The sequence below is a fragment of the Mesoplodon densirostris genome, chromosome 4, assembly GCF_025265405.1.
Source record: "Mesoplodon densirostris isolate mMesDen1 chromosome 4, mMesDen1 primary haplotype, whole genome shotgun sequence".
NCBI classification, from domain to species: Eukaryota; Metazoa; Chordata; class Mammalia; order Artiodactyla; family Ziphiidae; genus Mesoplodon; species Mesoplodon densirostris.
In genome coordinates, this window is record NC_082664.1 from 78,025,299 (window position 1) to 78,049,337 (window position 24,039).

General features: G+C 42.7%; 1 protein-coding gene and 2 non-coding genes across 3 annotated transcripts; 2 read left to right on the plus strand and 1 right to left on the minus strand.

The window, feature by feature from the left end:
• Window positions 1-2,924: 2,924 nt before the first annotated feature.
• Window positions 2,925-3,006, minus strand: TRNAL-AAG (transfer RNA leucine (anticodon AAG)). The gene has a single exon. It is a non-coding gene; the product is annotated as a tRNA-Leu (tRNA).
• A 926-nt stretch (window positions 3,007-3,932) lies between these two features.
• TRNAP-AGG (transfer RNA proline (anticodon AGG)) lies at window positions 3,933-4,004 on the plus strand. The gene has a single exon. It is a non-coding gene; the product is annotated as a tRNA-Pro (tRNA).
• An 8,654-nt stretch (window positions 4,005-12,658) lies between these two features.
• RNASE11 (ribonuclease A family member 11 (inactive)) lies at window positions 12,659-13,203 on the plus strand. The gene is given in 2 exon segments (XM_060096073.1): window positions 12,659-12,935; window positions 12,938-13,203. Coding segments are annotated over 2 exon segments (543 nt in total).
• The last annotated feature ends 10,836 nt before the right edge of the window (window positions 13,204-24,039 follow it).

Sequence of the window (24,039 nt, forward strand, 5' to 3'; positions counted from 1 at the left end):
TGTGGAGTAGGAAACGAATTCTGTTAACTCTAGCAGAGCAGCAGAGAAAGGAGGGAATGTAAATCCCCAAAGGCATATTTTAAAGGCTAAATTTTAAAAAAATGTTTTGTGGACCCTTATCAACTTTCTTTATTAAGTGAATAACTATTACAGAAAAGAATAACTCCTTTAGAAGTGACCTATATCCCCTTCCTGCAGCCAGTTCACCGACATCCACACTCATATTCTCTGTCTTCCCTCCTGTTTCGAGGCTCATCTTTCTTATTCCTATTTAAGGCAACTCCTTCACTTTCTCATCAGATGAATCCCCTTTGCTCTCTCTTACTCAAGGGCTTGATTTCTGCAATCAACATTCCCTTCTACAACCCCTAACACACAACAGCTATTTCTCCCAGTGTGCAAGATCATTCCCATCAGCATACAAACATAGCATCTCCAAGTCCTTCAAGATCATAATCAGACTTTTGTCTCCACCACTCCACGGTGACTACTCTTGTCAAGGTCACTTATGACTTTGTTTCCAAATCTAAAGGTTAGTTCTCACTCTTCATCATACTTGACTTCCCAGCAGCATAGGGATACTATACTCCTCATTTCAGGAGGCTACATTTTAGTCTCTTTTGCTGGTCCCTGCTTTCCTGAACTGTCAATTTACAGATGTCTTCTTGTCCTCCTTTTTTGGCTCAGTCTACATATACTCATCCAATCATTTGGCTTTAAATACCATCTCTATACTGATGATCCTTAAATTTGTATCATAAGCCTTGACCTAGGTTTGTACATATAGTCACCTGCTTGCCCCATGTAAATGAGTTATAGGTATCTGAAATATAACGTCTCAAACACTACTCCTGATCTCCTGCCACTCCTCTTCCAACTGCCCTTCCACTGCCATCCATGTCTCAGAAAATAGGTCCATCATTCATCCAGTTCCCCTATACATTACATCCAATCTACCAACAAATCCTATTGGGTCTACCTTCATCCATTTCCCAACGCATTCACTGCTAGTACCATAGTCCAAACTCTCCTTCATCTTTTGACTGTACTCCCACAATAGCCTTCTAACTCATCTTCCTACTTCCTCTCTACTCCCTACTCTAGAGAGCAGCCAGAATTATCCTATTAAAATACAAGCCAAAAAAAAATCTCTTCAGTTCAAAAACATCCAGTAACTTCTCACACATAGAATATAATCCACGATCTTGCCCTTGCATGTTCTGGCCCTGACTATCCCTCTGATCCCAACTCCTATCCCCTCCTCCTCCTTCTCACTCATTCTTCTGGCTACACTGGCCTTCTTACTCTTCCTCAGATACATGGACCTTGTTTCCTATTATGGACCTTTCACTTGCTGTTAACTCTTTCTGGAATATTATTCCCTCAGATATTTGTATACCTTCCTTTCTTATTCCTTCTGTGCTCAAACACCACCTCTTTAGAGACATCTTCCTTGACCGCTCTTTCCAAAATAGCCCCCAAGTGTCACTAGCCCCTATACAAATCTATTTTTCTTCACAGCATTTATCACTACTTGACACATTTATATACATTTAATTATTTCCTTTTTTCTTCTCTTTCCTCCCCTCTTAGGATGTAAGCTCCACAGGAGAAAAGATTTTGTTATGCTCGCTGCAGTACCCTCAGCACTTAGCCCTGTGTACAACGTATAGTAGGTGATTAATAATGAATGAATGAATATTACCATATTCCTGGATGCACCTGCGGGCTTCCAGAAGCCACAATTAAACAGCATTTATTTTTGGCTTTTGTAGACTCAGATTGGAATCTTCCCAAAGGACAGGAGTCATGGTTTTGGTTTACAATACAAATGGAGAGCCTAAATCAGTCTTCGCCTCTCCACTTTGGCCCAAGTACCCAATTCAGGCTTCTCCTCAATAAGAAACTATTAAACTGCTTATCTGTGGGTAGCAGGATGACAAATATCTATATTGATCATTACAAGACTTTCACATTTCTACATTTTTACTGTAGCTTTCTGTGGACAATTTGATCTTTTATTAACTAATCTTTAGTGGAATTTCAACCCAGATGGGAGAAAAGAAAGAGACAGCCCTGTGGTCTGAAATGTGGCAAAAGATGTGTTTAAGCAATGAAAACACTTCACATTTTTTGATTGCCAAACTCTGTTCTAAGCACCTTACATGTGCGAATGAAGTTGTATAATATTTCCATGAGGAATCTCCATATTACACATCAAGAAACCGAGGCACGCAGAAGATAAGCAATTTGCCTAAGGCCACACAGCTAGTAGTGTGAGAATAGGACTCTGGTGGTCTAACAGCAGCAGCGGAGCCCGGTTTCCACACCCACACCACATCACTGCACTGCCTTCCTTTACTCTGCCTTTGTTTTCTGCTTGATGATGTCTTACAATGTTCCGAGACCGTTTTCAAATAGTACGGCTTACTTTTCCAATGTGCTTTGTGAACTTCCCTTGCGGGCAGGCATCGTGTTTTATTCATTTTTTCTGTACCCCCCAACAGTAGAGCAGTGCCAATAACAATAAAAGTGCTCATAATATGCCCTTTGGCTGAGTGAAGAAAGGCAAAACAAAGCTTACAGGTTTATATGAAAGTCCTAGCACCTTGCCTATGGGAAACCATGGATTCAAAGGCATTATTATGATCTTACGATGGTGTTGTTGTCTATCATTAAAGAACTTTGACTTATGACTCAGAAACATGAGAGGTCGCAAGATGGTGTTATTATCTATCATTAAAGAACTTTGACTTATGAAAGACTCAGAAACATGAGAAGTCGCAAAACAGTGCAAAACCAGATTCTCTATCAAGTTTAGACAAGCGGTTGGACAAGAGAGGAAAGTAAAGAAACTCCGTCTTTAAAGTGGCAGGACCAGCGCATTCATGGCTGTGACACTCGAGAGTGTTATAAAAACCACCTGGCAGCGGTGGGATTCGAACCCACGCCCCCGAAGAGACTGGAGCCTTAATCCAGCGCCTTAGACCGCTCGGCCACGCTACCCCGTGACATAAGCTCGTGAAGCATATCCTGTACCCTCCACTCCCCTCCCCTTCACGCCACATGGTTCATATATTTATCTTTTTAGGAGGCTCTTCGTATCTCTTTTTTCCCCCTTTCTTCCCGATTTGTTTTGCTTCCTTTCTTCTTTGAAGCCACAGTGTTTGAGATTGATGGAAAGAGTCGTATTACACAAGCGCAGGGAGTCTCGAGAGACCCGACAACCTTTGTTAGCTCTAACGGGTACGGAGCGCCTACCTGAGCCCGGTATAGGCTGGTCACCCGGGAGAGTCGGGGTTCTCTCGGGCCTCGGGCGTGCTCTCCACGGAGGGCGCCACACGGCGAGAGCTTTCGCTACTTGAGATGCTGAGTCTGGGGTCCTGCGGAGAGAAGGCGCCTGGATCTTCCCGGAGGAAACGCGGAAGCTCACCGGGCGGTGAGTTCCATAGCATGTAAGGCAGGGCCAGAGACGTCCCAGCCTGGCCGAGCCCAGGAACAGGTCAGTAATGTGCCGAAGCCAGAAGAAGCCTCCGGACCTGGGCCCAGCTCTCCGCCCGACAGCGGGCAGAGGGGTCGGTACCCGTCAGGGAGACGCCCTGTTGGGAACGCGGGTCTTCTCCCCTCCCCAGTGCCACGGGATTACCCCTCAGCCTGTGACTGTCCCTGATGAGATTGCCTGCCATCACTCCCGCAGCATCTTTGGCCCACTCGGAAGCGAAAATATGCAGCGCAATTATTGTTGATCCTGAATCTTTTTTCCTAAAAAAGATGTGTGGCACTGCATTCGGGAATTTAGACGAGAGCGTGCAGTGATTTGTTCCTCCACTAGGTGTCATCCATGCACACAGTTGGTAAAAGAAGAGTTCACAACCATGGACGTGGCGAAAAGTTTCTGTACTAAAGTTTAGAGATCAAGGAGTGATTTGTGTGGCTCGTTGGTCTAGGGGTATGATTCTCGCTTAGGGTGCGAGAGGTCCCGGGTTCAAATCCCGGACGAGCCCTACTTTTCCTAGCCAGCGGTCTTGGTCTTTACCTTACCTCCCACAAAGCCTCTGATGTATTGATGTGATGTTAAACACCATCACATTAAGCAAGCACCCTATGTAGCTACTTTTACAATATGAACACCAGTTTATACTCCACTATTGTAGATTTATATGTATCTTTAGACCAATGCTCCTTGTATTATTAATTCACGAGGATAAATGACAGATGTTATTAGGTATATTTCATACAGTATTTCTTCTATGAAATCATTATTTCTAAAATCAACCATCATTTCTCTTTTGTAGTTTTTTTGTTATTAGCCAGGAATTGTTCCTTCAGGACTTATGGAGGTGTATTTTATATTAACAGCTTCGCATAACCCTCAATTTTCCTCCACTGTAAGCCTGGGGGCCCACTGGGTGCTGGGACCTCCGCAGGTCAGCAAGTGCGACGACGTGTCTCGTCAAAGAAAGCCTGGACTCCCTCCCTCAGTCAAGCCTAACATTCCAGGGCCCTTGGGTGTGTGCGTCGGGGTGTGGGAGTCGCCGGTAGCGCAGCACCCTGGGAGTGAACTTCTCAACAGGGATGCTCAAGCCTGCCTGCAGATTAGGCTTAACCTGTAAAACGATTTAACTATTCACTGCGGTGTCCAACACTGAAACAATTACATTGGAGTCTTTGAGGATGGGGTCCCCACATGGTTATGCCCTTCACCCCTACTCTCTCCCTACCTGCTGGGTATGCAGTGTTCACATCCTCTTATTTCAGTCTGATGTGCCCTGACTCACCTGATGAACAAGACCTAGAAACCACAGGTACGTTTCACCTCACTCTTAATTATTCTCCTGAGTATTTAACTTCTAGTACCTCTTCAGACATGCGGAAGAACTGTGAAACAAGTAATCTTGGAATCATCTTTTAGTGCTTCCTCTTATAACCTACGGTCAGTCCTGTAACAAATGATGTTGGCTGTACCTTTAGAATATTTCCAGAGCCCAAACACTTCTCACCACCTCCTCCACCACCTTTGTAATCCAAGGCACCACGACCTCTCCCCTGTACTATTGCAGTAGCCCCTTAGCAAGCCTCCCTGGTTGGCCCTGGTGTCTATTCTCAACATAGCATAGATGTAACCAAGTAGGACCCTATGGGACCTTCCCGGGACAGGCCTTCCCCCATATCCTCTGCTTTAGCTCTCTCTGAAGTACCTAGATAACAGCAGTATTTGATGCACATTTCCAGAGTTGTTTCCAGAGTTGTTTTATAGATGTGAAAACCCCCCACCAAATGGAAGATGTTAACTACTTGATGAGCATGAGCACACAGCCCCAGGCCTCCTGGAGCCTAAGGACTGATAATGTTAACCCCTGTGACACAGCTCTGTTTCGTCACCATCAGCCAATCAGAGAACTGTGCATGAGCTGATCACATACCCTGCGACCACCCTCCCTCACATGGCTTTCAAAAATCTGTTGCCGTGGGCTTCCCTGCTGGCGCAGTGGTTGAGAGTCCGCTTGCCAATGCAAAGGACACGGGTTCCACCGAGGGAAGACCCCAGCTGTCGCGGAGTGGCTGGGCTCGTGAACCGTGGCCGCTGAGCCTGCGCGCCCAGAGCCTGTGCTCCGCAACGGGAGAGGCCACAACAGTAAGAGGCCCAAATACCACAAAAAAAAAAAATCTTTTGCTGAAACCCTTCAGGGAACTCGGATTTTTCAGAGCAAGAGCCAGCCAGCTCCTTGCGTGGCCCTGCAATAAACCTTACTCTTGCTCCAAACTCTGACATTTCAGTTTGTCTGGCCTCACTGTGCATTGGGCACATGAACTTCTGCTAACATAGAGAATGATCCTATTAACGCCTAGGACAGAGCTGATCATTGCTCTGCTTAAAATCCTTTGATGCATCTCCATTTCATTTCATATAATATTAAAACTCCTTGCCATGGCTTTAAAAATCTCTACATGACTTCGTCATTTCTTGGACTCCCCTCACTTTTTTGACCTCATCTCCTACCGTCTCTCCCTTTGTCAGCTGTCTTCCCACTACATTAGCCTCTAGTACTCCTCGGAAATTCCCACCTCAGTAACTTTGCACATGCTCTTCTCTCTGCTTTGAATCTTATCCACTTCATATCTGCATGGCTCTGACCACTGTGCATGAAATAGCACCCCTTTGCTCTCTACTCCCCCTTCTCTACTTTAATTTTCTTCTTTGCACGTACCACCACCTGACTTTTGCTGCTGCTCCTGCTGTTGTTGAATTCTCCCTCCCCAACCACTAGAATGGGAGCTCTGCAAGAACAGGGCATCGTTGTTGTTGTTGCTGTTTTTACTGCCAAAGCCTCCTGTTCAGAGGCTGGAAGAGTTCTTAGTACCTAATAAATACTCAATCAATATTTGTTTAATGAATTGTGTGAATTGGGTTTTTTTACTTATTTATTTATTTATTGCCACAGAGCAGAGTCCTAACCACTGGAAGCCAGGGAATTCTCTGTGTGAACTGTTTTAAATCAAAAAGGAATCCCGGATCCTGGACACTGAGGGGAATAAGGAGCATGGAGGTACTGGGGACTTGAATAGAGGGCTCTTGCAGTGTGGGTTATCCACTGTGTGTGCCACCCTCTGGGAAAGGCTGAGGGAGGGCCATGCCTGAAATTTATTCTCTAGCAGCTCTCCTTCTCAGCCACAGTATGGACCTGTAAATGCTTTACAGAAGGGTTGAAAAGTTCTCCCAACTGGACATAAAGAAAGGCACAAAGTAGGTTCTCGCAGCTGTAAATTGCGCATCAGCACCATTGACTTCTGTTGCAAACTTTCTCCAGGCAGAGATGCTGAAGTACAGGGCTGCTTCAGGCTTCCATGGCTTTGGGCAAATTCTGAACCAGATAGTGTTTTGAGGTCACTCTGTAGGGTTGCATTTAGCCATTCTGTAAGAGTATGTAAAACAAGTGACGTAACAAGATGAGGAACAAAAGTCCATACAAGGGAGACTGCAGAGGAGAGGAAAAAGAAGGTTAGGGAGGGAGGTGTATAACCCAGCAGGACTTCATCAACTTCACTTGACCAGGTTTTGTGATGAGGGATCACTCTGAGTATGAGTCTTAAGGAGGCATTGCTCACATGTGGGGAGAATGTTGGGAGAATGCCGGCAGGAGTATATGAAACAGGGGGTCACAAAGTATGTATGAATAGGCAGTGTCTCTGCTGCTCTCAGGAGCTATGACCGCAAGTTGAAATCTGCCCCCTTGTGGACAAACTAAATATTACCACGGGTCTTCCCTTTAAGGTCTTGCAGATTAAAAATTAATTCCTAGGGACCCCATTACTTTTTGCTGATCCTTCCATGTGCATTATAGGCAGGTGGAACTTATCGGGGAGAGAGCTGTGTTATTGTCCAGGGAGATGGTGTTCATGGGATTAAGCTGAACTACTTATTAAAGTAGATGGCATCCCATGGCTATAGAGGGAAAGCAGAAAACAGCTAGCATCCACCAGCAAAACTATTGAGTTGCTCTTTAACAGCTGAAGGTGAGAGTTAAGAGTGACAATCACAGATTTAAAGTCTTCAAGTAAAGTGAATCAACATTTTTCTTTCCTTTTATTGATCTTTCTGATCTTATGTCCATATGGTGCTACAGGGTCCCACCAAAAGTATCAAAAAGGATTGTTAAGTTTTGCAAAGGATAGCTTTTTGATACTATTGTTAAAGAACAAAATCTAATTCTTTTAGGACATTTACTCATGGATTCTTCCATTCAATCAGTATTTTTATTTATTTTTTTTTTTGCAGTACGCGGGCCTCTCACTGTTGTGGCCTTTCCCGTTGCGGAGCACAGGCTCCAGACGCGCAGGCTCAGCGGCCATGGCTCACAGGCCCAGCCGCTCCGCGGCATGTGGGATCTTCCTGGACCGGGACATGAACCTGTGTCCTCTGCATCGGCAGGCGGACTCTCAACCACTGCGCCACCAGGGAAGCCCTAAAGAGTATTTTTTTGAGCAAACATTTGTTGAACATTTGTTGTATTCCAGGCACTATGCTTGGAGCAGAGATTACTTCAGGGAACCAGACGTGGTTTCTGCCCTCATGAAACAATCAAATAATTTTTCAAAAACCAAGAAATACAGTTAATTTATTATGCTAGTGATAAGGGCCACAAAGGAAAAGTACAGAGTGTGACACAAGCAAAGCACAAACCCCTGGGGTTTCTGGGAAGGCTTGTCTAAGGAAAGGAGGCACACACAGGATTTAAGCAGGTAGAATGGGGAGGGGTGAATGGAATAAGGAACACAATGAGGAAACTAGGTGTTAAAACCTTGAGTTGGGAGGAAGCCTGATGAGTTCAGGAAACTGAAAAGGGGAGTGTAAGGAGATAGAGAGAGAGAGGAAGGGTGGTGTGGGTGAGGCTCCCTTGCAAGGCCTGATAGGCAGCGGTAAGGACTGTGGTCATTATTTTAAGACTTATGAAAAAAAAAAGACTTATGAAAAGCCATTGACACCGTTTAGGTGGGTGTGTGGGTGGAGAGCACAGGCACAGAACTAGATTTGTGTTTTACAAAGATTACTGTGATATAGTAGGGTTTGCACAAAAAGCCATGGGACCCCCATTTCAGCTTTCTAATAAGCAAGCACAGAGCCCTGAATCAGGGAAGGTTACGACCGAATGTGTGTTATCCACTCTAAAATTGTTCTCTGTTTTTATCTCGTGCATTCCACCAACTCTGCCAGCTCCCAGAGCCACTTCAAAGGAGGTCAGTGAGGCCCGTGGAGTTAAGGTCAGGGTCACAGAGCTAGTTAGTGGCAAAGCCAGTATGAAGATAGGAACCTCGCTTTCATGACTCCCAGGCCACTGCTCATTTTCCTCTAGCTGGAGACTTCTCTCAACCACTGCGTCACCAGGGAAGCCCTGGACTGTTTTTTTAGTTCCTCCTCATTCAGCTATGGGCAGAGGATCTTTAGAGTGAGAGGGCAAAGGAAGAGAAGGAAGTGAAAGAGAGGTTCCTAAGTCTGGGGATTTGATTAAGTTCTGTTCCTATCAGTTTCCTCATCTGTATAGTGAGGAGCTTGAACTAGATAATCTTTGAGATTCTTTCCTCGTCTATTACTCCACAATTCTATTTCTTAGGGAGTCTAGAAACTGGCCTCGTTGGAGTTGCCAGGGATTGGGAGATTAGTACTGGGGGGTGGTAAAAAAAAGGGGGGAGGAGTAATTGGCAAGTAAGGGCCAGATTATAAGACCACGAATTCTGAGCTATGACATTTTAATCCTGTAAGTGATAGCCAGAAACTCATACAGTGAGCTGGAGCAGACACGGGCAATGCACAAGATTTAGAGGGCCCTTTCTGTTCTTATATTTTCAGTTGAGAGACTTCAACTTTTGCATTATTTATTTGTACTTAATTTAAGGTCAGATCAACCTATGCTAGTTGTTAACTCTGTCATTGGTAAACATCAAGTTCTAACAGATTGATTAGATTTATGGAGGGAAAAGGGTGGCAATCATGTGTAAAGGACACTTTGCAACATTGTAAGTAGAGGCTTACCTCTCTGGGTGGCCCTTTTGCAGCTGAGTTCTATTACTCATTTCTCTGTGGAAATCCCATTGTCATTGTTGTCTTCATGAAAGTGTGTATGTCACCAAGGAAGCAGAGCTCCCAGCATCTGAATAGATGCTGAGCAGGAAACAGCTGGTCCCTATCATATGACACATTGGGTCCTGGTAGCAGCATCAGTTCTTGGGCAAAAGTAGCTGAAATGTGTTCTTTAGGCGGTGTTTCTATGTTCTGAATTCTGATTCTGTTTCCTATCCCTCTCCCTAGGCTTAATTGTCCTTTCTTTCCTTCTCAGTGCTTTTTCTTCTCTTCTTCCCCTAACCTCCCTTTCTAATTAAAAAAAAAAAATCTTGCAGATAAATGCATTCCTATTAAAGTGTAAGTAACTAAGGATATCAGATGGAATCTATCCTCAGAGTATTTTCATTCAATAAGGATCAAATCACAATTCAAATAAATTGTGACATTTTAGACATTTGTAGTTTGCAAGGGGTGGGGTTATATATTTTAAATGAGCACCAGCAAGCCCAATCAGACCCAGGTGGCTGTGAATTCTGCCCACTTAAAATGTTTTAGAAAAACTGGGAATTTCTGTACTGCTCTTATTCTTGTTTATTTTTCTCCTTTGTTGTCTCTCTGTTTTCCTATTATCACCTCACTATTGATGTGGTGGTAGAGGATGTTTAGGAAGCAATCAAAATCCTTCTTCCCTCTGCCCTTCAACCTGCACCAAGTCCATGCTCAAGGCACACACATGAACACATCCACTGAATTTTTTTTTTAATTTTTTTTTCTTTTGTGGTACGCGGGCATCTCACTGTTGTGGCCTCTCCCATTGCGGAGCACAGGCTCCGGACGTGCAGGCTCAGTGGCCATGGCTCACGGGCCCAGCCGCTCCGCAGCATGTGGGATCTTCCCGGACCGGGGCACGAACCCGTGTCTCCTGCATCGGCAGGCAGACTCTCAACCACTGCGCCACCAGGGAAGCCCCATCCACTGAATTTTTAATAATCTATCAATAATCAATCAACCCAATTAATAAGGCTCATATATTTTTGGTACCAGGTCTTTGCTCTAATTTCACATGCAGGACATTTTAAAATCAAGTACAATAAAAAAAAAAAAGTCCATATGTACTAATGTCAAATAAGTGGTATAAGAAGTGAGTGATAGAAACTTCAGATAAGTGAGAAATGGATTTGGTAGACGTAAGCAGGGAGAAAGAGAGTCAAAGAAAGAATGGGATCTGAATTGGGCTTTGAAGGCCTTCAAGAGGCAGAAAAGAGTAGGCATTCAAGAAAGGAGCCACAGTGGAGAGACAGAATAGTGTGTATTCACAGAAGAGTGGGTCACACTGATTTGACTGGAGCAGGTTTGTGTACCAAAATAATGGGAGATCAAACTTGAGAGACAGGTTGATATTAGATCATGTAGAGTTTTGACTAAGTGGCCTCAGGAGATTAGATTACCTCATTTAGACAATAAGGAATATCTCAAGTTTCCTAAAATAATGTCATTGCAAGTGGTATTTTTAGAAAAGTAGTGTATTGAAGCAATTGGAGGGGTAAGGAGTGGTGACTAGGAGGTATGTGTGATAATACAGGAGATACCAGCATAAGGGAAGGAGGCTCTTAGAGGTAGGAGAGAATAAAGAGAAAAATAAGGAGATCTTTCTAGAGCAAGAGTAAGTATTATTACCCTAAATAGCCATTCTTTCTGGGATTCTCATTATGAATTTTCCAGCACTGACCTCAAGTAAAGGACTTTCTATACTAGTAAAGCCATGTTATATTGTTGACAAATATTGTTGAGAAACTAGTGTATATACAGGTCAGTGTTTCTACACAATGAAAAGAAGCAGAGACTATGTTCCAGGCTCAAGGAATTTGCAACCTTAATAAGAGGGAGAAAAGACTAACATGTATCAACTAACTTCAAAAATCAAAAAAGAACATATCAATTCAAGTACAATATTATCTATACTGTGGGGTTTCAAAAAACCAACAACGAAAAAATCACTCTGGGTTAAAGTATAAATAGACAGGGAAGATTTCACAGGAGAGGAAGCAATGGTGCCGCTCTACTGGGATTCTGACAGCCAAATGGATACTGCATTCAGCTCTCCAAACACCGATTCCAATCTCCTCCTCCTATCTCATACAATTCTGCCTCCCCCTTCTTCCCCTCCTTATTGGGTTTGTTGGACCCAATAAGAGAAACTCCCAGGAAACAAATACAGTGTCACTTCTTGCCTTGCAACAAGCTGGAATCTTTCTCCTCAGGATCAACTTGCCAAAGGAAACTGGTAATGAAAGAAATTCCATGACTGAGAATTGGTGGGAAAAGAAATGAGAGATAGGGAAAATAACATTGTGGTTTTTTTCAAGTGGCTGCCATGTGCCAGGTACTGTGTGAGGCTGGAGGAGACACAGGAATAGTGAGGAATGTGTTGGGTGAGATTATTGTGACCCACGGTGGAGATTACAGACCCTACCAGTGAGATTATAGACAAGGGGAAAAGGAAGAGAAATGACTACTTGGTTCTGGGCACTTTAAACATATTATCTTGTATAATTCTAACATTTTCTTTTCTTTTTTTCTTCACAAGGGGAACCTGAAGTTAGTTAAATGAGGTGGAATAAATTGTTTATTAGTGGATAAACAAGGATTTGAAGTTTGGGTCTTCAGACTCCACTGCTGATTGTCTTCTCCATATGTCATACTTTCATTAACAGATGTGGGAGTCTTAACTTACATGTAGGGGTCAACACTGGGAATGTCATAAGGAAAAGAGAGCTATCCCTTTAATATTTTCCTCATTTTTATCTTTTAATTGTGACTGCAGAAGGGGACTTCCCTTCCAGTGACTAAGACTCTGTGTTCCCAATGCAGGGGGCCTGGGTTTGATCCCTGGTTAGGGAACTAGATACCTCATGCATGCTGCAACTAAGAGTCCGCATGCCACAACTAAAAGATCCGCATGCTGTAACTAAAAGATCCGTGTGCTACAACTAAGATCCCCCATGCCACAACTAAGACCCGGTACAGCCAAATAAATAAATAAATTAATATTTAAAAAAAATTTTTTTTGACTGCAGAAGAGTTTACCCTATATCTGAGATGGACACCTTCCCTCTGCTGCTACTTGGCTTGGGTTTGGTTTTTGCAGGAGTTTTGGAAAGCATAATGGAGATAATTAAAGAAGAATTTTTAGAGGAAGCGATGCAATATTACATGGCAAAAAGTGACCAGGAAAAACAGACCATTGAGGTATTAATACATTTGACTCTGTTATATAAAAATACCAGCCTCAGCATGTCCAAAGATATTATGTCTTCCTCATAACTGACATTCAGAAGATTACATTACAGCTTCCCCTCCAAAAGCAGTCCAGGTAATAAAAAAAATACTGCAATGACATGACACTGTGGAGAAAAATTTCAGAAGCTAATGAGCCATTCACGTTGAGCAATAACTTCATCCATGCCTCCATGGAAGTTGTCGACGGGGTCCCCAAGGCCCCCAGATGCAAGTGTGGACAGAATCCTGGCATAAGCTGCTCTGAGAGCCCAGAACTGGGGACCACTACATGCCAGTTCACTATGGGCAAACAATTCCCCAGTTGCCAATACCACAGTGTTACCTCATTAAAGAAAAAATTCTGATGAGCTGGTTAGTTAGTGGCTCTACCTTGTAAATCCCACAGGACTTTGAGACTAGAGTCTATCTAAAGAAGGACATACTTATTCTCATTATTGGTTACTGCTTTCTATTATCTACATCTACCCTTTCAGCACTATAGGAAACTCTTGATTATTTATACTAACTGGAGAAAATGAAAAATTCAAAATTGTGAATAATTCAATTAAAATGTATAAAAGATCCTGGAGTGCAGATACTTTCTCCCTTTCTCTCTCCTACACACACACACATGCACACACAAGCTTTCTCTGAACCAAACTGAATTCCAACCTAGCTCAGCTATAAAGCCAAGAAGCAGAGTTTACCCAACTTGACAGAATTAAGGAGAGAAGGCCCCAAACCAATACAGATAATTGAAAGGTAATTGTACTGCCACTGAGATTATTCAGAGAAATAGTGAATGACATAGGGGATATTACTATCATTGCTTCTCTTCAAAGAAGTATGTACATTGATGCATGCACACAAATGTGAGCACCCACCTATGCAGCCATGGGATCTGCCTGTCCTCCAGAAGATGCCAGAAGAAAAAGATCCTTTGGTTTAGCTGCTGCCCTCAGTCAACAACTCCAGCCCTATGCAATCTCCATTCCTCTATCCTCGTCCCTATCTATTTCACAAGTTGCTACAGAGAGAAAAAAAAAAAAAAAAAAGCTCTTATTGCAATTTTTACTCAAACACGGTCTTGATTTCCTGGGGCTGTAGGAGAGGAATGGCAAGCCACGGAGGGATAGAAGAGGTAGAAAGATGGGAAATAGCAAGTCTATGCCAAGTGCTGGGCAGGATTAGTCTTCAATCTTGTTGTCCGATGTTGTAGTGAATTTTTTTTCACTACCAATTGTTTATTTGCAAGTCTTTATGGTTTAACACTCTACATAAAATATGGACAGTTCTCTTGCTCATTAATGTGTGCCTATATGTTCCTGATTCCTCATAACACATTCTCCCTCCATCCTGAGAGCACTCTTTCTTTAATGTCCTAATTTTAAATAAATGCATGTAAGTAGAATGTACAACATCACTCTCTGTATGAATTTTCCTAACGTTTTTCACATCTGGTACAGAATTCTCATTATACTGAAACTGCACAACTCTGACAACCAACCAATATGCAGCATTAGAGCAGATATTTTCATATCTTTTAGCTGTGTTTTCCTTGTCAGTGTGGTGGCTGCTTAAATAAATAATCACTACAGGCTTGGCCAAATAGTTATGTTATTAGCAATCATTTTGCACGTGGCAGTCAGAGAAGAAAGTGATAGAGGGAAATGTCTGGGGCTCAAAGTCCTCTTCTCTGTAGGAGGAGAATTCGGGGCCCTGGAAGGGAGACATATCACTGGGTTCTATTCCAGGGCTAGTTCCATGAGGCTGGTGCTACCATCCACTCACCAAACATGGGATGGGCTCTATCCATACTGGAGCAGTCCAGTGAGTCTCCTTTTGGTTCAAACTTAGTTCAAATTTGAGAAAATTCTTTCCTATTGTAGAGTTCATATCTGGGTGGTGGGAACATTAACCCTAGAGACAATAACTATCCAAGCTCTGGGAGAGGTTTTGGTAATATGAAAGAAAAACTAAATCCAGGACTTCCCTGGTGGTCCAGTGGTTAAGAATCCACCTGCCAATTCAGGGGACACAGGTTCGATCCCTGGTCCGGGAAGATCCCACATGCCATGGGGCAACAAAGCCTGTGCACCACAACTACTGAGCCTGCACTCTAGAGCCCGCGAGCCCCAACTACTGAGCCCGTGTGCCACAACTACTGAAGCCCACATGCCTAGAGCCCGCAACAAGAGAAGCCAGTGCAATGAGAAGCCCGTGCACTGCAACGAAGAGTAGCCCCCACTCACTGCAACTAGAGAAAAGCCCACGTGCAGCAACAGAGACTCAGTACAGCCAAAAAAAAAAAGTAAAACCAGCCTAGTTCAGAATTTAGTACAGATTTCTTCCTTTACCAGGAGATAAGGATAATGACCCAGCAGAACAGATACCTCTTTCCAGGTCAGGAGCATCCTCTAAAGAGTTTTAATTAAGACCAAACCTTTTCACTTCTCTGAAGGAATCAGCAGCCTTGTGTTCGAGGCCTTTGGTGCTCTGATCTCCCAGAATCTACCTAATCATCATACTATGAAGTCTGAAAGATGTCAAATGTGGAGGTGCCATGGACGGTCAGGGCTCCTGAATGCTAACACTCCTCACCCCCAAAGCCTGTCACCACTCTGACATAATACGCATCCTAAGATCCCTCATGGTGACAAGAGGCAGGGGATTTCAGATTCTACAACATTAAGTTTTCATAATGTTCCTTTTCTGCTTCCAAGCCACCGAGGGCTCCTTTTTCCTTGTAGCTTCACACCTAAATGTCTCAGGCTGGCTTTCAAAACCACTAACGTTCCATTCTCATGTTAACCTAGGCTGTTTCCAACACCTGCCCTGTCTCTTGTTTTGAGACCGCTTCCTTCACAGTCTACAGAACTTGTGTCTTCGTCTTCCCTCCTTTTTGGGGGCTGAGTTTGATGTGCTTCCTTTCCCCTTTTTCATTCTATCATCTCAGACCACTCAAGGAGCATCATCGGACTAGAAATAGCCCAACAAGTGTCTCTCGTAGTTGTTAGAAAAACAACTGAGAGGTAGGCACGGGGCATATTCCTGTAACTGAAAGGGAACATTAGAGAGAATGCAGTGAGGTGATAAGAAAACAGATCTACTCATAAGGGCTATGGGAGGGAGAGTCAGGTCGAGAAAGGAAGTTGCCAATGGAGTGAGCAATCTGAGAAAGTGATACTGACAAGGGTTATTTAGCATAAAGAAAGTACTCTTCTTATCTGTGAGCATTCCCTCTATTTTCCCAACATAAATTTCCTTTAACTAACAATTCTGAGGTGAAACAAATCCCTGGCCTCAAGTGGCCAGGATGGCGCTAAAGTAAAGAGAGCCTTTGCAACATCATAAGTAAATCCTCATATATTTTACTGACTCATCATGCCCTCCCCCCAAGTCACTGACATCATTGGGATTCAATTTCTTTATCTACAAAATGCAGAGGTTGGATCGGATCTGGGTTCCCAGATTTAGGTGTGCGTCAGGATCACGGTGGTGAAGCTCTCAGGTTACCCACCCAAACACCACCCTCCTTGCTCTCAAGGCAAAGCAGTTCACTGAGGCACAGGGCTGCCCAGCCAGACTTCCTCTCCCAGGCTGTCTGAGCAGAAGTGACGTGTGCGACTTCTGGGTCCAGTTTGGAGGACTTTGGACTGGTTTCCTCTGTGATTTTTTTTTTTCTTCTTCCCAACAGCTAGATCCCCAAAATGGACATGAGTAGGACTCAGCTTTAATCATGTAGATCAGGGGTGCCCAGCACCGCCCCCCCCCACCCCGCCATGGACCCATACGGTCTGCAGCCTGTTCTGAATGCAGCCGCACAGCAGGAGGTGAGCGGCGAGCAAGCGAAGCTTCATCCGCCGCTCCCCATCGCTCCCTACCGCTCGCATTACCGCCTGAATCATCACCCTCGCCACCCACCCTCAACACCGTCCGTGGAAAAATTGTCTTCCATGAAACCGGTCCCTGGTGCCCGACAGTTTGGGGACCGCTGATGCAGCTGCTGATTTGTCCTAGGAATGAATAGCTGGGACAGCAAAAGCCCACGTGCCTGAGCAACTGTGTGAAGCAGAGTTGCCTTGCCCACCTGAACTGCTCAGCTTGAGGCTGATATATGAGAGAGAAAGAAATACATATTTTTTAAAATCCACGGTACTCTGAGATTTTGTTCCATCCTCTTAGCCTTACCCTAACATGTTTTAAAACTTTAGGAGCTGCTGTTAAATACAAATCCCTGGGCCCTAATCCAGAAGATTTAGGTTCTGTAAATCGGAGATAAGACTAGAGTATGTGGGTCTGTTACAAGAGTGTTAGGTTTGCTGATGTGCCCCAAAGTATGAACACCACTAGATTAGGTGAACTAAAAGTTTTCTTTCTAGTTATAGGACCTTCTAATTCTCACTTCGGTTAGGGGAAAAAGGGTTGCTGCCTATATATTCAGAGCTTTTGAGGACAACACTGGGACAAAACAAGTCAATTTAGCCCAAAGAACATCTACCTCTAAACAGTGTCCCAGAATTTGCCAGGGCAGTATCTTTACCCTGAAACTCCCTCGCCATGGTATACATCTGGGAAAAAACATAAGGACACTGTAATAGGGACTCGTTTCCTAAACAGTGGCTGAGAATTTTGAAGAGGGTCACACACATGAAATGCATCCTTTTCTCTCCAGCAACCAGAGAACTGGAAGTTTTTTTGAAAAGATGGCTGTTTTAAATCTCTAAACCTTCATGTTTATCAAGAATGTTAAACTGTTTCAAGATCACATGCAATAATGACCACAAGGATGATTAACAGAGAGTAACAATAATTAATAACAACAATTGAGGTCTTATGATGTGCCAGGCACTGGTTTACAATATGCGTATTCTTTTTCTATCCACAGACCTCCATGAGTTAGATTATTGTTATCCCTACTTCAGTGATGAAGAAGCTGAAAGACAAAGACTTTGAGTAATGTACAAAGTCACACACATAAGTGGTCCCTCAGAAACAAACAAGGACAGTCTCATTCCATGGACCAAGCTTTTAGCCTTTCCTCTTTATTTGATAGGAAAAAGCAAACTTGCACAAACCATACAGAAAGATAATGGTGGAACACTTCTGAATAAACTCCATCTCACAGGGTTGTTTTGAGAATTAAATGGTAGCTGTCATTATTATTACTGTTTTTCTTATTATTATGATCAGATCAGGACACTGTGTTAAGCACACAACTGGAGAAAAACATTTGCAATCCATATGGCTGATAAAGGGGTGATGTCTTAAATACATAAAGAGGTCTGTCAATGTAATAAGATAAAGATGAACATACCTATAGAAAAACAAGCAAGGAGCTTATAGAAAAACAGAAAATTAACAAAAGCAAAAAATAAATAGTTATTAAACGTTTGGAATTTTTCTCCTTCCTACTAAAGGTAGTATAAATAAAAAACAATGTGATATAATTTTTTTAACCTGCCCAATCTTCAGAAATAAGATTTTAAAAAATAAAATAGTGCTAGCATAGGGGCAGGAAAGGGGACATTCTCATGCATTCTTCCTGGGAAGACAAATCGGGGTGTTTGCTGTCTTTCTGGAGAACTATTTGAACTCAGCCCCATTCTAGCTTTCAGACCCTCTGCATGTTAGGCTTCTTTACTCCACTGATGACACTCCTCCCTCCTCTTATACATCCTTTAGGTAAGAGACTCAGCTCCGTCCATTCTGGCTCTGCTGACTTTGAGTTCGGGACCTCGTGGGAGGGCTTGAGGAGACCCTGGGGCTTGTCTTGTGTAATGTCAGAGAGCAGGGCCAGGTGAGCTGGCAGAGCCCTGGGCATGTGACAGCTGCAGGCTATGCTGCTGGCGTGTGCGCTCCTTGTCTCTCCAGCTCAGGCTGTTCCAAGAATCCCCTGTTCTCCATGAGACCTCTGTCCTGTCACTTTCAATACCCCTTCTGAGAGCTCTCCTGGGCACGGGAGGCAGAGCCTGTTAGAGGAGGAATTGGGGGAGCAAAGTTGGGAGGACGGGCTCTTGAAACATGCCTCCGTGAAGAGTGATGACTCTTACTTCTCCCTTTGTGACACCTTTCACCTTCTATCCCTTCCTCATCCAACTTTCATGCTCTCTTCTCTTGACCAGATTGTGCCGTCAACTTACATCTCCCTTTTGCACCCTACATGGCTCTGCTTCCTCTTTTCCTTCCAGGCTTTGCACCACTTAACTTTACGTGTTCTTCTCTGTGTGTCTTGTATTCAAAATCACTGTTCAGATAGAGTGACAAGTTGGACAGATTTCTAGAGCCAGGCCACCCATAAGACTTTCACTCAAAGGCCAATATTCAATCTGGCCTGGTTTCAGCCCCAGTGGAGCAACCTGTTCATCCAAGGCTCATGGAACACATAGCCCTGAGTTGCCCAGGTGGAAAAGGACAAGAGCAGCACGAATTGCTGAACTCACCCTGGGTACACATCCAGCCCTTTTAGAGGAGTGCCTCTGAGCTGCTCCCTAGTCAGCTTTAGAAATTCCCTCTTGCCTTCCTTTAGAAAATTCTGGAATTGCTCAGCTATCTTTACAAAAATCATACTCACTGTAAACATTTTTAGGGGCTGCTTCCTTTTGGGCCTATTTACCAGGCACTATGATAATGGCTATGAACATCACTAAATGCATGGCAAATTATACTGATGTAAATTTGTTTTCATCACAGTTCAAAAATCTGTTCATCATATATATATATTTTTTTTCCATACGCGAGCCTCTCACCGTTGTGGCCTCTCCCGCTGCGAAACAGAGGCTCCGGATGCGCAGGCTCAGTGGCCATGGCTCACGGGCCCAGCCACTCCGCAGCATGTGGGATCTTCCCGGACCGGGGCACGAACCCGCATCCCCTGCATCGGCAGGCGGACTCTCAACCACTGCGCCACCAGAGAAGCCCCCATCATATTTTTTTATTTTTTAGTTTTATTCCTCATGTCAGACAGTCACCTGTCCATAAATTATAAAAGTGAAGGCATGTTCATGTAGGCCTAGAGTGGTTGAATAGGCATTTGGACCTAGTGGGGAGAAATGTAATGATATTATGTGAGATGACCTACTATGGGGGCAGAATAATAATAGAGTGGTTAATGAGTAGAAGATATTTACAGGCAAGCAATTGAGAAACTTCTGTATGTAAGGCATTGTAGCACCTACTGTGGGAAAAAGGCATACATGAAAGAAATGTGCACCTGTATACAAGGTACTAGATACAGGATAATAATATCATATCTTAAGAGATGAACATATCTCTGTTGTCTGAAGTGATCAGAGCAGGCATGTGTAAAAGAAGAACTAAAATCTTGAACTTGATGGATAATCCATTAAAATAGCTATAATTTGAACAGAAGGAAAAAAAAGTACTAGGAGTTGGAAGAAATATACTAAAAGAGTGGGTGGAAACATAGTTGTAGACAGATGAGTACTAGATCCTTTGAGTATTGGAATAAATAATTTGTATGGGTTTTTTTCCCCACAGGATTGTGGTAGGCTGAATAATGGCTCCCAAAGATATCCAGGTCCTAATCTCTAAAACTGGTGAATGTTATTTTATGTGGCAAAAGAGACATTGCAGATGTGATTAAGTTCAGGATCTTGAAATATGGATTTTCTGGGTTGGTCCTAAATGCAAACATAAGTGTCCCTATAAGAGGAGGCATAGGGAGATTTGACTCTAGAGCAGAAAGCAATGTGATTGACTGAGGTGAGATATTACAGTGTTGCCTTTGAAGATGGAAGAAGGGGTTATCAAGGAATGCTAGGAATGCAGGTCTAGAATCTGGAAAAGAGAAGAAGACTGATTCTTCCCAGAGCCACTGCGGGAGTGTAATCCTTCTAACTCCTTGATTTAGGCCCAGGAAAACTGATTCTGGACTTCTGCCCTTCACAGCTGTAAGAGAATAAATGTGTATTGTTTCAAGTAGCCAAGTTTGTGGTAATTTGTTACAACAGCAATAGGAAACCAATACGAGCATAATGAGAGATAATATGAAGGTTTGCGGTAGAGAAAATTACATTTAAAATTACATTAAAGAAGATGTGGTATGTATATACAATGGAATATTACTCAGCCATAAAAAGGAATGAAATAGTGCCATTTGCAGAGACGTGGATGGACCTAGAGATTGTCATATAGAGTGAAGTAAGAAAGAAAAACAAATATTGTGTAATATTGCTTATATGTGGAATCTAGAAAAATGGTACAGATAAACTTATTTGCAAAGCAGAAATAGAGTCACAGATTTAGAGAACAAACTTATGGGTACCAAGGGGGGAAGGGGGAGTAGGATGAATTGGGAGATTGGGATTGACATATATACACTACTATGTATATAATAGATAACTAAGAAGAACCTACTGTATAGCACAGGGAACTCTACTCAGAGCTCTGTGGTAACCTAAATGGTGAGGAAATCTAAAAAAGAGGGGATATATGTATATGTATAACTGATTCACTTTGCTGTACAGCAGAAACTAACACAGGGGCTTCCCTGGTGGCACAGTGGTTAAGAATCTGCCTGCCAATGCAGGGGACAGGGGTTCGAGCCCTGGTCCGGGAAGATCCCACATGCCACGGAGCAATGAAGCATGTGTGCCACAACTACTGAGCCTGCGTGCCACAACTACTGAAGCCTGCGTGCCTAGAGCTCGTGCTCCACAACAAGAGAGGCCACCGCAATGAGAAGCCCATGCATCACAGTGAAGAGTAGCCCCCGCTCGCCGAAACTAGAGAAAGCCCATGCACAGCAATGAAGATCCAACATAACCAAAAATAAATAAATTAAATAAATTAAAGAAACTAACACAATATTGTAAAGCAACTATACTCTAATGAAAATTAATTAATTTAAAAATTAAAAAAATAAAATTACGTTAAAAAATGTAATATTTGAAGGTTAATTTGACAATAATGGACATGACAGATTGAAGGGGAGAGAGACTGGAGATAAATATGTGGTCTGAGTGACTATAATATGTATAACCTAGGTATAAGGCAATGAAGACAGGAAAGAGAATAACATAAGGAAAAGAAAGGAAGAGATTAATATGAGAACATTTTAAAGAAAGTAACTGTATCACTTCCTGGCTGATCATCTTGCTTAAGCAATATTTGCCAGTTCTTTACACCATAAAGTTATTTTTCAATTGCTCCACTCTTCTGTACTGTTCTTTTTGGAAGCAAGTCATCTCACTGTGGGTAGGGGAGTTATGCTCCTTCTCCTGGAGGGGGTAGTATCTAAACAAACTATTGGGAATACTCTGTATGGAAGATTTGTCTTTTCTCCCCCATTTATTTATTTATTCAGATGCATTTATATCATTGTGGACTCATGGATATTTATTTTATACTTTGGATAAGATTCAATACTAAATTATTTTGTTGTTCAAATTGTTCTAGATTTGGTTATCAGGAGTTCTTTCAGTCACCTCCTGTGTCCCTTTGACATTTTGTATTTTGGGGTTTTTTTGAGCACTTCATTTTGTTTTTGCATACTCTCTTACTTTTTGACATTACAAGATACTCCAGGTGCATCTTATATTCCCTGCCTCAATCCTAAAAGTAGCCATTCTTCAAGGATCCTGGTTCTTTTTACTGGAGAATGGTATTTAGAAACCAAGATTTGGGTACTGATTGCACTTATTGCTGCTGGAATGTCATTGCTTCAGGGACTTCTCAGAGAACAGAGCTAAGAAAATTATATATGCCAACTCATGTATACACTCGTATCTGTAATTATTTCTATATATCGATCAGCATTTATTTTAAGCCAAATCTATACTGACACATACAACTCTAAACCACATGGTTTATTTTAGCCTTTTCCTCTTCTTATCGGCAACCTCTCACTCCAATAATGAGAAACCTGGGATCCCACCAACCACAATTCATTTACTTATTTGTTCAGTCCCAGTATAGATATACAGCAGTTTCAATTTAACTCATACCCCCGTGGGAAACAACTTATCAACTAGAATACAGTCCTTATGTACAGCTCCTTTTGTCTTTAGTCTTCCAGTTTCCAGTAATTTCCAAAGTTACTGTCTTAGTCTGTTTGGTCTGCTCTAACAAAAATACCATAGATTGGATGATTTATAAACAACAGAAATTTATTTCTCACAGTTCTGGAGGCTGGGAATTTCAAGATCAAGGCACAAGTATATTTGATGTCTGGTGAGGAGTCGCATTTTGGTTCATAGATGACTATCTTCTTGCTAAAATTTCACATAGCAGAAGGGCTGAGGGAGTTCTCTGCGGTCTTGGGCACTAATCCCACTCATGAGGGCTCCATCTTCATGGCCTAATCGCTTCCCAAAGGCCCCATCTCCTAATACCACCATATTAGGGATTAAGATTTCAATATATGAATTGGGGGTGTGGGGAGGCACATAAACATTTAGTCTATAGAAATTACTTAAGTCTCTTCAGTATCCCCTTCAGCAAGGTTTTGTCATACAGTCAAATTCCTTTGTCATAGTCTGCCTTCCATCCTGGGATACCCTCACCCTACTGGTTAATTTTTTAAAATTTACATACGTTAAGATTCACTTTTTTGTGCTGGTTTTTGGCAAATGGACAGTGTCATGTATGCACCACTACAGTACCATACAGAATAGTTAAATAGCCCTAAAAAGTATCTTGCCCTTCATCTAGGCAAACCACCCCTCTCCACAACTCCCGATAACCACTGATCTCTTTTTCTGTTTCTGTAGTTTTGCCTTTACCAGGATGTAATATTAATGGAATCATACAGTATATAGTCTTCTCAGACTGGTTTCTTTCACATAGCAATAACATTTAAGATTCATCAATGGATTAATAGCTTGTTACTTTTAATTGCAAAATGGTATTCTATAGTATGATATACCAGAGTTTGTGCATTCATTTACCTGTTGAAGGAAATCTTAGTTTCTTCTAATTTGGTGGGATTCTTTTTTTTTTTTTCTTTTCCTTTTTTTTTTTGCCATGCCACGCGGCTTGTGGGATCTTAGTTCCACAACCAGGGATCAAACCCGTGCCCCTGCTGTGGAAGCGTGGAGTCTTAACCACTGGACAGCCAGGGAAGTCCCTGGTGGGATTATTAATAGAGCCGCTATAAACACTCTAACAAGTCTGTTCATGAGATTAGTTTTGGAATAATAATTTATAATAGAAACAGGAAAAAATAGTGAGTCACCAAT